This window comes from Euprymna scolopes, chromosome 18, assembly GCF_053919585.1.
Source record: "Euprymna scolopes isolate OS-2025 chromosome 18, ASM5391958v1, whole genome shotgun sequence".
Lineage (NCBI taxonomy): Eukaryota > Metazoa > Mollusca > Cephalopoda > Sepiida > Sepiolidae > Euprymna > Euprymna scolopes.
The window spans coordinates 79,524,838-79,538,388 of NC_136499.1; the positions used below are offsets into that span (position 1 = coordinate 79,524,838).

General features: G+C 36.2%; 1 protein-coding gene across 1 annotated transcript; it reads right to left on the bottom strand.

Annotated features, from left to right (window-relative positions):
* Positions 1-6,563: 6,563 nt before the first annotated feature.
* On the bottom strand, positions 6,564-6,989 carry LOC145297881 (uncharacterized). The gene has a single exon (XM_080144208.1). The coding sequence runs from the start codon at positions 6,987-6,989 to the stop codon at positions 6,564-6,566; it is 426 nt and encodes a 141-aa protein (XP_080000334.1).
* Between the last annotated feature and the right edge of the window lie 6,562 nt (positions 6,990-13,551).

A 13,551-nucleotide genomic window follows, 5' to 3' on the forward strand; every position in this document is an offset into this window, starting at 1 on the left:
TTTTGTATAAAATGAGACTTTATTGTACTTCAGTATGCAATGAACTTATTGATTTACCGAATGTTGAAGAAATTTCAAATAAATCTTTATAGATTCACAGAAAAATAACGAAAATTGATTAGTTCTCCATTTTCTTTTTCTGAGATTACAATTTATGAAATTAATCGAAGTATACGAAAAGGATAAAACAAGGCTGTCGACATATTTGTGCAAATAGATCAGTAGAAAAGAATACATTCATTTTCATGTATTGTTTTGTCGTAATTACATTGAAACATTAATTGAAAATCCATGTATCATACATAAAGAGTTCTTTGCATTTTTCAGGTTTGCTATCATTTTATATTCATAAATGATGGCACATGGAATAAGAAAATGGATCAAGTAAGAATAGGAAAAAGAAAGCTTTCTAATGACAATATATTATAACAGAAATGCTTATCCATTTTATTATAGATAATAATATATAAAAAGAATAAAACTTAAAGGCGTTATGAAAACCCATTGAAATTAAAACGAATTTTACAAAATAATTACGAAATATTGCATAAAACAAATGAACTATTTTGCATCACGTACAATATAATGAATAATTTACAAACGAAACATCAGAATGAATAGAATTCAAAGTATATATCAATTGGAATGCATGGTGAAATTAACTTTCTAAAGGCATAAACAATATCATAAGCTTGTGTGAATTCTGTAAAAGTTATTCAAGTTAAAAAAACAGTGCAATTATAACTACCACAATGAGGACCACACTCTAAATATTTCAATAATGTACACACATTATTACCTTCTTTTACTTTTGAATAATATTTTCATCATATAATTTTAAATATTGATTAATTTTCAGTAAGTGTTGTTCTTTGTTAAATGTGTCTGCTTATCAGTAATGTTATCTAAAATATCCAATCAGTCAGTTCAAGTCACAAAACAAATATTTGATTCTTTAAGATCCTCTTTATATTTTTCTTACTTTATGTTACAAACTGGCTTTAAAATAAACCTTTCACATAGTGTTTATAAGCAACAGCTTTTAAGATTTATTATTTATCACTCACTTTTATTCAAATTTATATTAATAATGTAAAATAAAAAAATTATTAAAATGAAATAAAATATATTTCCTTTTTATAGCTGTCAAGTATGAAATTAGACTCAATAATAATGAATAAATAAAACGCATTTCACAGGCCTTACACTATTATTGTTATACTAGCATGAGTACCCAGCGTTGCCTGGGTTGACATAAAGTTCCGTTTGAAGCACACCTGTATACTAATCATTTTCATCACCGGCAATGGGGATACCCCCACAACAAAAATAAAAAAAAAAAACGGATGAAAACATGTAGATGTAATCGCCCCCAAAAAGAAAAAAGTATGTGATACATTCTCCACCAGATATTTCACCAGAAGGGCTACAAAGAGAAGAAACTATTTTCCAAATATTGAGCACTAGAAAGACCCTACCCCCCAAAAATAATTAAAAATATATCATTACAACTTTTGTTTCAATAAAACTAGCAGCGAATGCCAGTGCGAACGCAAAAAAAAAAAAAAAAAAATCTACCAAAACTTAATTCCAAACACAATTAAATGAAATTTTTCGTCATTTTATATTTCTAATGTAACCACACCCCCTAATAAATTTGTCATATTTTGGGGTTCGTGCTGTTTATAAAATTGTTAGGTGAAAGTACAGAAAGGTCTCATAAAAAATAAGTTATTTTATGTTTCAAATGTAATTTCCGCCCCCCACCACAAAAAAAAAAAATTGTATTTGTCATGTTTCGCCCCCCCCCCTCGATCACCAAACTTGAAAAAATGATAGAGATAACATGACTGGTTGAAAGCTTTGTGGCCAAAAAGTGGGTGCTCATTTTTCGTTAAATTTATATAGAAAAGTTATCCCCTACAGTAAAATGTTAATTTTTTTTTTCAAAATTTCTTCTTTCATATTATTTATCAAGACTGCTTAAACGTAATAGGCCCCCAAAAGAGCATGTCTATTTTTTAGGAGTTAAACGACGTTGGGTCACGTCATAAAAATTGACCATTTTTAATTTAAGATATTAAATAAATAATAAAGAAAATCTGTTTTGCAGGCAATTAAACACACTTGCTATGGTATAATTATTATAATAAATCCTGGGCAACACCGACTAAATTTTATAAACAAACAAACAAAAAGATGATGGATTTTGCTCGCATGGAAAATTGGCCCTGTGTCTGACTAACTCTGCCTTCGTGGGCATGCAAGTAAATGAGGACATTAGTTTTAATTATTTTTCTCGGTAAATATGAAGAATCACTCCAGCCTCTAAAATTCCTTTTAAATTACCACTTTCATAGGTTTTCGGGGCCGCTAAACACGAAAATAACGTTTAAAATTATGGCGAATGAGTGGGTGCATTTCTTCATATCCTATAAAGTACTTTTTTCCTGGAATTTTTTACATTAGTTGTAATTTTAAAAGATTTTCTTAGAGTAGAAAGAAAGGCCCCTCCCCCCAAAAAAATGGTGGCCACAAAGTGGGTGCTCATATTACGTTAAATTATTATAGAAAAGTGATCTTTTGAACCTAACATATTTTTCATATCTTGGAAACTACTCCTTTGCCGTAATTTTAAACATTATTTTCGTTTTCAGCGCCCCCAAAAACCTAGAAAAGTGTTAGTTTTAAAGGAATTTTCGAGGGTGGAGTGATTCTTCATATTTACCTTTTTCTCTAACAAATAACAAAGGTTGCTTAAAAATTAAGAATAAGCGAAAAAAAAAATTTCTTCAGAATTAAAAATGAAATAATAATTCAGCTTAGAAGAATATTTCGAAATGCAAACAAATCTATTACAGGAAATATTTAATAATGTGCTCCTCTGTTTAAAACAAATTTTCAATTAAACTATCACAGTTATTTCCCCTTTCGTTTCTGGTTTGAAAATTAAACGATTTCAGATGAAATAAGTTAAATCAAATATAAATTGAAATTTAAATAAACTAAATAATTTATTTTTTTTTAATCAGTACAGTTAAAACAAAGCTATTATGTCGAATAAGTAATATTGTCGAGCGAATTATTTAAGTAGATTTAATTTAATGTGATATTCTAATGATCGTACCACACTCAATCAATGTAGATGTGGTTTGAAGAATGCTATATATAGAAATTACGTATAAAATGTAATATCTCCGTTGACAGTAGTATCCTATCATGGGCGTTAATATTTCTTGCCCAGGAGAGGTGTATTGAATTCAACTTCAATCGTCACCAACACTTGCAATAGTAATACCTCGTGACTGCAAACGAGACTGTCACTTCCTCTTACTCAAGCTTGCTTTTTATGCAGTCTCATGTGCATGTGTGCCCTCTGTTTTCTCGTGATCTCGTGATCTTGCGAGACCACAGTTTATAAAACACCAGGCGCCATCTTTTTTCTCTTTTCCCACCCAACACTTCCTTGCGGCAAGTCCACCCCCTCTACCATCACGCCAACGTTTGCATACACATCAACGCAATGCACAAATACGCGAATGCTTGCTACTCTGATGAGTATCCCCCCTGATCTGATGATCACACAGAGTGCACTGCAGGGTTGGTCTCCTAGTCCACTTACTTCTGCGAAGGGGCACATTTATAGGTTCTGGTTCTGGTTCAGATTCAGATTCAGATTCAGATTCTGATTCAGATTCAGATTCAGATTCTGGTTCTGATTCAGATTCTGGTTTTGGGTCTGGTTCTGATTCTGTTTCCGCCATGTCAGGTGAACTATAATCATAACTCTCTGGTCTGTTGATTTCGTTCATCACTTGAGGATTCATTGCTCTACTCTGTAGTTGTATGATGCACCTCAGAAGCCGGGCGAAGATCGCACACATGGTGCGGGGTTCCATCAACTAGGACCGACTGCTGGCTGATCACCCGAGAGATTCGTCCTCGCTTGAATTTGGTGGTGAACCGGTTTCCAGGTGGTCTCATCCAAACTGGATACCCTACCTCATATTTGGCATGTCTTTTCTGGTTGACTGGTTGTGCAGCATAAATTCCCTTTAGTCTAACACGATATGTGTATATGTCATTGGCTGGCACTGTTGTAGGTAATTTCCCATCCTTTGGCATGACGTTATACCAATACATGGCCTCCGTAATGGTACATTGCTTTCTGACAACAATTCTCTTAATGCTACGATGGCTCATCTCAGCAATGCAATTCCCTGATGGCACATGAGTGCATCACAGCCATAGTCGGATGCCCCATTCATCTAACAGCTGCCAAACTTGTTGGCTGCAAAAAGCAGCATCATTATCTGTCAAAATCTCTTCCGGCGCACCACGCTCAAAAAGATGGATGACAAGATGCAAACAACACTTGCTGAGTCCAGTCTAATCATGTGTCACCATACTGCAAAACGTGTGCGTACACAATCAATAAGAGTTAGAAAGGGTTTACCACTGTAATGGGTAATGTCCATTGCCACCTGCTGCCACACATTCTTGACGTCCAATCGTCCTTTTCACCATTGCTCTGGTGCAGGATCAATAAACTGACACACCTCACAGTGCCTGACAAACTGCCTGACATCTGCCTTTGTCATTTCTGGGTCCACACGCCTTGCAAAATACACTGTTCTCTTGACACCTGGATGTCTGCTCTGTGCATGAATCTTCTGTATTTGACATGGGCTAATCGTGCCAATTGCAACTGCGCAAGATTGAGCAGTGTGCTCCACACCCATCTTCATGGCTCCATATCATCTGTGAAATACACGGGTTAGTTGGTCGGCACGATTACAATGTGATGTTACTAGTATTACCCCCCCTGATAGTCTATACTCAGAAACCAGACTCTTCAGCATGTCTAACCTTCACTAGATCAACATCTCACTGGCTGTCTTAGTGCGGATTCTTGTCTGTCCTGAAAGCGTGTCAGACACCCATTGGTAGATGCAGAGAGAATTCATGTACAGGTGCAGTTTCTTCAATTACGATTGCAGTACAAGATTTATTCCCTTTATAACAGCGTTCAGCTCTGCTAAGTTGATGTGCTGAGCATCATTCACGGGTCACAGCCAACAGGCATCTTCAAACACATTCCCTCTTTGCTCTAATGCGACTCCCAATGCCAATGAACTAGCGTCGACCCACACATTTACATGGTCTGCATCAACACACCATTTTCCACGGGCAGGATCCTCCTTGTTGACTCTACTCCAGGGTCTCAGTTACCATCAGAGTTAGAAGAGCATTGTCAAGCACATTGTCCCAACCTGTGGTTACCAAATTTGCTCTGTGTTTGATGACACCCACAGCTACACGAAGCCAGCCACAGGCTGGTAAGTGTCCAACAAGTTTCCCACACCAGGAAAAAACAGTCCGTCTCGTAAAAACACCAGGAATGCCTGGAATCCCACTGCCATGCTTCCATCATAGGGTGCCGTCTTCCTCACAAACATCTAATCCCAATATGCACGCTCCATCCCTCAAACGTTCAGGATTCTTGCACTGCAGACTAAACTGAGCCAATTTTTCCCTGATGCATAATACAGATTTTTTGTCCTCATTGATGTACACATCGTCAATGTAGGCTGATGTTGCGTCCTTAATGGTCTTTTCTTGAGACAACATTGCATTCACAATGGTCTTCATGATCTGTGGTGCCACATTCAGACACAAGCCGAGTCGTGTTAGGCAGTACCTCTAACCCTAAAACCACACTATCTGGAACGGCCACAGCATCTCACCTGCAAATAGGCCTTCCACAGGTCTAATATTGACACATTGCAGCCCTTCTGGCACCATTCCCTTAGTTTGCTGGTGCACACGTCAGCATAAGCAGTGTAAGCCTCAATGTACTGGTTGAGCTCATGATAATCCAGCACCAGTCTTACTTTTGACTTGTTATGCTAGATAACCGCCATTAAGGGTATCACACCAAGCTTCTCAGGGTAGGGGATCAGCCATCCATCTCGGATCCATGCCTCAAGCTCTTGCTCGTACTCATCACGAGCCTCAGGTATTCAGCAACGTGATTCTTTAATTTGGTTGGTGCCCTTCTCTCGGTCAATTTCCATCATGTAGTCCAGGCCTGCTGGCTATAGTCATAGCCCACTTTAAAGTTAGGGCGATCGATGTGGATTGCAGCAAACACCATTTTTTTTTTAAACCGCATGCTCCCGTCTCTTTTGATGACCACTCCCCTCAGTGCCTTGATAGCATCATAGCCCAGCAGTATGTCAAACCCCAGCAAATCCCCTCATGTCACGAACACATTAATTTCCGCGGCCACACCAGAGTCTGTGTGGACCTTAACGGTTCCGGCTCCACAGCATGCTTGTGTCTCGCCACCTATTGTGGTGACTTTAATATTCCTTTTAGTCCAGGTCCGACCCAATCTGGTACTAATGAGAGTATGTGAGCAGCCAGAGTCGAGAAGAGATGAGCAGAGTACTCGGTTCACGTACACAGCTATCGTAGGTTGCACATCATTTAGATCTTGTCTGGGGAGCAGGACATCCTGCCCCCTGACGTGTTTCCTGCACAGTTTTGGGCTAGGTGCCCTATGCCGCCACATTGGAAACAGCGCAGTTGCCCTGCCTTTTGTCAGTGCAGCTTCTCACAAAATGACCTTGCCGACCACAGCGGTAACATCTTCCATTAGTCATGGAGCTCAGACTGGGAATCTCCCTAGCCTCGTTCTGGGCTGCCTTTGTTGCCATCACAACTGGTTCCCCCAGATCCTCCTCATCCCTGATGATAGCCTGGGCACATTCCATCAAGTGCTCCATATGTGTTGCGGACACAATGGTAGAGGCTCTCAACAATTGCTTAACACGGGTGGGAAGGCCGGCCACAAATGCATATACCAATGTCCTCTCTGACACTCTATTGCCAAACAGCACATCAAGTTTCTTCAATTCCGCAAAGAACAGATCCACAGTTTCTCCCAGAATGAGCTTCCTGGAGGCGATTCTTTTATAAGCCATGCAAGGATTAATTGCAAATAATTTCTACAGCACATTTTTTATAGCAGTCACATCAGCTTTCTCGGTGGCACTAAGTTGCTGATACACACTCAGAGCGCCCCCAGCCAATCTCAGGGGAATCACAGTGTGCACTCTCTTTACCTCACAGAGATTGCAGGTCAACTCGACCCTCTCAACCCAGTCAACGACAGATGTGGACCCATCAAACTCTGGAATCAATTTCAGATCAAACTTTGAGTCGGTCATTTTTCACAGCAATAGCCGAAATAGCTTGTATTGAATTCAACTTCAATCGTCACCAACGCTCGCAATAGTAACACAATAACCTTGTGACTGTAAACGAGACTGTCACTTCCTTTCACTCAAGTTTGATTTTTATGCAGTTTTTCACCCTGTCTCATTTGCATGTGTGCCCTCTGTTTTCTCGTGATCTCGTGATCTCGCGAGACCACAGTTTATAAAACACCAGGCGCCATCTTTTTTTTCTCTTTTCCCACCCAACACTTCCCTGTGGCAAGTCCACCCCTCCTCCGTCACGCCACCACTCGCATGCACATCACACAATGCACAAATATGCGGATGCTTGCTACTCTGATGAGTATTACAAGAGGTGTACACACATATGGCTTTTATATTTCTTTGGTCATTGGGAGTTGTACACACACACACACACACACACACACACACACACACACACACACACGGACGCTACTATTTTATATATATAGAAATAAAGTTTCTTAAAGCTGTCAATTAACACAATATTCTCCATTTCTAAAAGATCTCTGATATTTCGAAATTTAAAAAAATGTGATTGACGATTGACGGACAAAATACATATTTAAATAAAATTAATTTGCTTTCTACAAAGTGAAAAACAAGAATTCTACCGAACTCATAATTTTACTTTATGTTAACTTGCCATTAAAGTTGAATGATAGTTAAAAGAGGATTTTCTTAGCTAATAAAGGCGAACTCCTTCCTATTATAAAATTGTAATAATCAACATTTATTATATAGGAGAATGACACAATTATATAACATATTGATAATCTTGATTCAAATATATAATTGACTTCATCTCCATATTTATAAAATAGAACAAAAAAAAGCAATACAGCAATAAAACACAGACGCCACATATACATTCAATATAGTCACACTAGCTGTTAGTATCTGATCCATGTTTTCTTATTACTATTAATTAATTTCAATATAGTAAATTCCTTCAATAAATCCGAGGAAAATTACTATATTAAACAAGTCATATTTACAGATGGTAGTAAGATACTTTCTCACTCATTGTTATGTGCTTCTCCTATCGCAGTTTCCATCATTACCAAACATTTCATACGTTTCAATTATTACATGGGGTTATGATTATTTCATTTTATCATTTCGGTTTATTAGTGGTTATCTAATACTCATTCAGTATGTAAATAATGAACGCTCCCTTTTGTTTCAGATTTTGCTTTCCAGCACTTTGATTGGATGCTTAGATTCAGTTCACGGTTTAAGCGATTGTATTTTCGAACACTTTCAGGATGATTTTACTAAAATTCACTGTGACTTCTCTACATACTCGCTTTGACAAAAACATAGAAACCTTCGGTTACCACACATGGCAATATGACATAAACTTTATGACTGCTTGCCGTGAACAATACATGCAATTTTATTACACAAAAGTGTTCATTTCTATTAAATGTATCAAGCTCCATATTGGTTTAATTTGCTTATTTTTTAACGCCTGTAATTAAATAATGAAGATGTTTTTCTCACTGGCTGCTAGCCAGTTTCAAATATGGCTTGGACTTCGACACCTAACATGTAACTTGCGCATTTTACTTACATTTCATTTATCTGCAACATTTTATTTAATTTTTTTAAAAATAATGGGGGGGGGATATTGGAAATGGAAAGGGAACAAAACAAACAAACAAAAAACTAGCAGTGTCAAACCATCCTCTTGTCGAAGGAAAGTCTATTGAGAGAAAGAGAGAAAGTCAATACAGTGTGGTGTGCATCTCTCGCGGTTAGCAGGTGAGAAGGAAAGTCTATTGTAGTATATATATAGAGAGAAAATTAGAAAAAGTCAATGCAGGCCATGGAGATAGAAAACGTGTAAAGTGTACGTACTGTTTGTTAGCTCGTGCCCCATACATAGTAGCAGGGGACGTGACGTGCGCGGGCGCGGGCACCCCGAAAGGGGGGCGAATGGTCCGACGACCGCTCAGCTCGAGAGCTAAGTCGAAAAAAGGAGGAAGCAGCTTATTGCTCTTGCTTTTATAGTTGTTTCCGGTGGTCTTTTGTGCATGTGTGGATTTCCTTCAAAGGAGAAGTGGCGTTGCCCATGTGTGCGTACGTGTGCGCGTATGTGTGCGTACATGTGTGTACGTTAGCGTGTATGTATATGCACATGAATGTGAGTGTATGTACGTGAACGTGAATATGTGTACGTGTGTGTACGTGCGCGTATGTTTGTGTGCGCGTATGTATATGACAAGAAAAGTGGCTTGAAATGTGAACGCATGTTTTTGTGTGAGATTAGGAAAGGCTCCCAAACTTTTTCTAAACTTTCTTAGTCATATCTCAACAAAGACATAAACGTTTTTTGTATAACGAACAAGCATGTTTCATCTTATTCATTTCGGTGGGAAGAATTTAACAAGATTAAGTATTAACCACACGATGTAATTTCCGATGTGACTTTTACGAAACAGTTTCAGAAAAATTTTTATTTATTGCATTTTGTACCAGTCTACAATGGCAGTTATATTATACAAATGGTAAAAATTAATCGGATTTTATTTTTCCAGGGCTTTCATCGTAAAACACAAACAACAGCTGACGTAATTGTAAACAAAGACGGAAGTTGATGTTAACTTCTTTTTCTATTTTAAATTATTTATTTTTGAGATGTTATTATTTGCCATTGAAATGATTGCCTGTATAATGTTATTGAAAAACTTTTATATTTCCTTTACAAACAATAAACTTGCATTCCTTACATCTTTCTCACAAATTCACGGTAAACGACAAAGCACCGGTTGCTTATTTCAGCTTTATAAGTGATTAACATTTCAATTATAATTTACTTTGTTCGCAATCCGTAATATATGAAATCTGCATTTTCATGAAATTGTGAATTCTTTATAAACATTTAATTGTTCTTTTCTGGTTATGATGTTACAGGAAATTCTTAGAAATTATAATTTTTATACAGTAAATTAGATGCTGACATATCATCAGCCAATTACATTTTTAACTTATTTTAATATACATGAAAGTATTGTTTGATTTTATTTACTTTAACTTTTATTTTATACTAGCGGGGGTACCCAGCATTGCCCGGGTGTTTAGAGGTGTGCGTGTTGGGCGAGGGGGGGGCTTAAAAAACAGTTTTAGTTAGTAGTTACGAAACCTTGTGGCGAAGGTGGAAAAGAAAGTGTGCAAAAACCCTGACACGTTACCCGCTCGGCCAACAAAGAGCAACTGAAACACGTTTGAATTTATTTAAGTATTAAAAACAGAATTGACACGTGCCCGCTATAAAAGTTAAGTCCGCTACTTCTATTTGACCTCATTAATGAGGTCAAATAGAAGTAGCGGACTTAACTTTTGCTGCAGGGCAGCTTTTGGGTTTGTTTACCCAACTTTGGCTGGTTGTTTCTCCAAGATGTTGGAGGGCGGAGGGAAATCAACTCCCCATTGTCCAGATTGAACAGCAATTGTCTGATATAAGGAGTTTGGCCTCACATTGATCAAAGCTGATTGCTTCTGGACGTTCTCCGATGCGATTGCCGGGATCTGCCGCCTTAGCTTTGAATTAGTTTCGGTTTTATAGAAAAAAGCTGAACGAACACAAGACGGGATGAAATAGCAACAATTTTTGTAAAAATCGACGTAAATAAATCTAGACGCAATGCGATCTAGGAGCTATATAAACAGTCCTAAGCGATAGTAACCCCCCCTCCGAGACCATCGGCGAAAAAAGCCTTTTTGAGACATACAAAAATGTGCGCGCGCATTTGCCTTTTATATATAGAGATAGATTTCCTTTACATTCTTAATTTTCCTAGCGCCTCATAAAACAAAAGAATTATAATTTTACTAAATTATGAAACTAACATAAGAAATACATTTTCTTTGTTACTCTGAAATAATAAATTATATTAAATGCTTCCAGTTCACATGTGCATACAAATAAAAACAATTTCACCATGGGAGGAGGTACATACGTGCGTGCAAATATAAAACACTTAGCAATTCAATTAGTTAGCATCCTTTTATGTCTCCTCAACGGGTCCTGCTAGTATTTGAATAATTTCCAATTTTTATTATCTTTCGACTCATTAACTCCATGGATGTACTCGTGTTATGCTTGTTGCTTTTATATTTCTTTTTGGATCAAGCAAAAATAGATGGAAATACAGTAAATTCATTAGAGTTGTCTAAATATATCTTTATTAGCTGAAAACATGTAAATTACATTGAAGATAACCCCCAGCATTTTTTGCTCTTTCCTTTTATAACATGTCAATTTAATTTGACATTTGTTATTTAATGTCAATTATTTTGTATATATTTTCTAATTTATCTATTTTATATTTCAATGTTTCTTATGCTCGATTATTTGCTGTTCTTTTTAGTTGTTTCTCATTTTCCCTTCTATTTCTATTCTAAACTCAACTAAAAATCAAACATTTCACATTCAAGCGGAGATTCAAACAGACGAGAGAAGCATGGTATATGTTTGTTACATTGGAGTTGGCAACTAATATATATTAACGTAATAACAAGCATATATAGAGAAAGATTCAATATCAAATCTGATTCAAATAATTTTCTTCTTTAAACTATCATTGTTAACTTCTAATTTCAAAATATAAAATATTTATCAATTCATATAAATAGTCTCATAATACAAAATATAGGCTTAAAGGAGTGTAGTATGTTCTGACAAGTTATTAGAGCTTTCCTAACAATGCTTTAAGCATTGTAGGCTCAATGTGATAACAGATTTGAACAAAGAACTCCCAGGTATAATTAATTGATATCTGTGGTCATAAATAGATATTTGAATATTTGAATAATATATATATATATATATATATATATATATATATATATATATATATATATTACAACTTATTAACAAGCATTTCCCACCAAACAATATATTACATAAAATATTTAATAAAAATACATAAGAATTAAGTTATAGCTGTAGTGATAACTTAGAAAGGATTATAAAAGCATAATGGAAGAATTTTAAGGACGACTAATAGAGAAGGTGAAAATACTAGTGCAAACAGTGCGGTGAATAAATGTAACTGTAAAAAGCCTGAGGAATGCCCAATAAAAAATGAATGTCTGACCTCATCAGTGGTATACCAAGCTAGGATATTCCCGGTAGAGAACCCAAGGGACGAAAGATTCTACATAGGGAGTACCCAAATGACTTCCAAAAATAGATTCTATGGACATACACGCTCGATGAGTAATCAAACATATGAAAAGGACACTTCCTTATCATTATATTACTGGAAATTAGTTAGAGAAAATAAAACACCTAGTATAGAATTGAAGATTATTGGAGGGCCAATACTTGCCACTCATTGATCTCACCATGTCCATTATGCTTATCAGAAAAACTTGAGATAACTAGGTTTAAAGACAGAGAAAAATTATTAAATATTAAACAAGAAACTGCTATTTCCTGCAAACATTTCAGAATACACGCACTTAAAGAACTCTAAATTAGTAGACTAGAACAACTATAAGTAGAACTAACCCCCATCAAATAACCCCCCTCCCCCTCCCCCTCCCCACAAAGAGGATAAGTGAGGTCGCAACAATGATCATACCCGTATGGATTACGTAAGTCGCTTAATATTCTACTTCATCAAGCAGTTATAATATTACTAACCTAAATAAGTACCTGTGTGAAGGTATATTTGAACCAAACGAGTAATAGATTGTTTTGCGTGAACCTCGTAATAATGTATGCATATGGGTGTATGCATGTATGGATATATGATCTTTATATACCCGGGTAGGAAAATTAATTTAAAAAAAAAATGAATGAATAAATAGATGAAAGAAAGTAAGGAATGAAGGGTGAATGAAAGAAAAGGGGATAAGGAAATTAGGGTGAATAAATAAAGATGAAGGTAAGTACTACAATATATAAGCTTGTATACTCGGTTTGTATAACCTAAATACTCTGATTTCTGTCATGTGTTATTATATATTATTATTGTATCGTTATACATCTTATGTATATCTGCCTAACCATCGAAAGAGTGCTTGCTTAATATGAAGATAGGCCTATGAACTTCATGCTGAATTCAATATAAATTTTTACGTAGTATAAATTTTTACGGAAAAAACCTACAACTTAGGAAAATGTAACAAGCGGGTGGGGCCATGAAATATAACTATACGTGTGGAGTTTGATAGAAAAAGGGAATTTATATAATAAAAGTATTCATGTCTGTTTCTACTTTAGATGTATCATTTGGTGGCAGGGTACATGTATGTATGTATAAGTGTATTT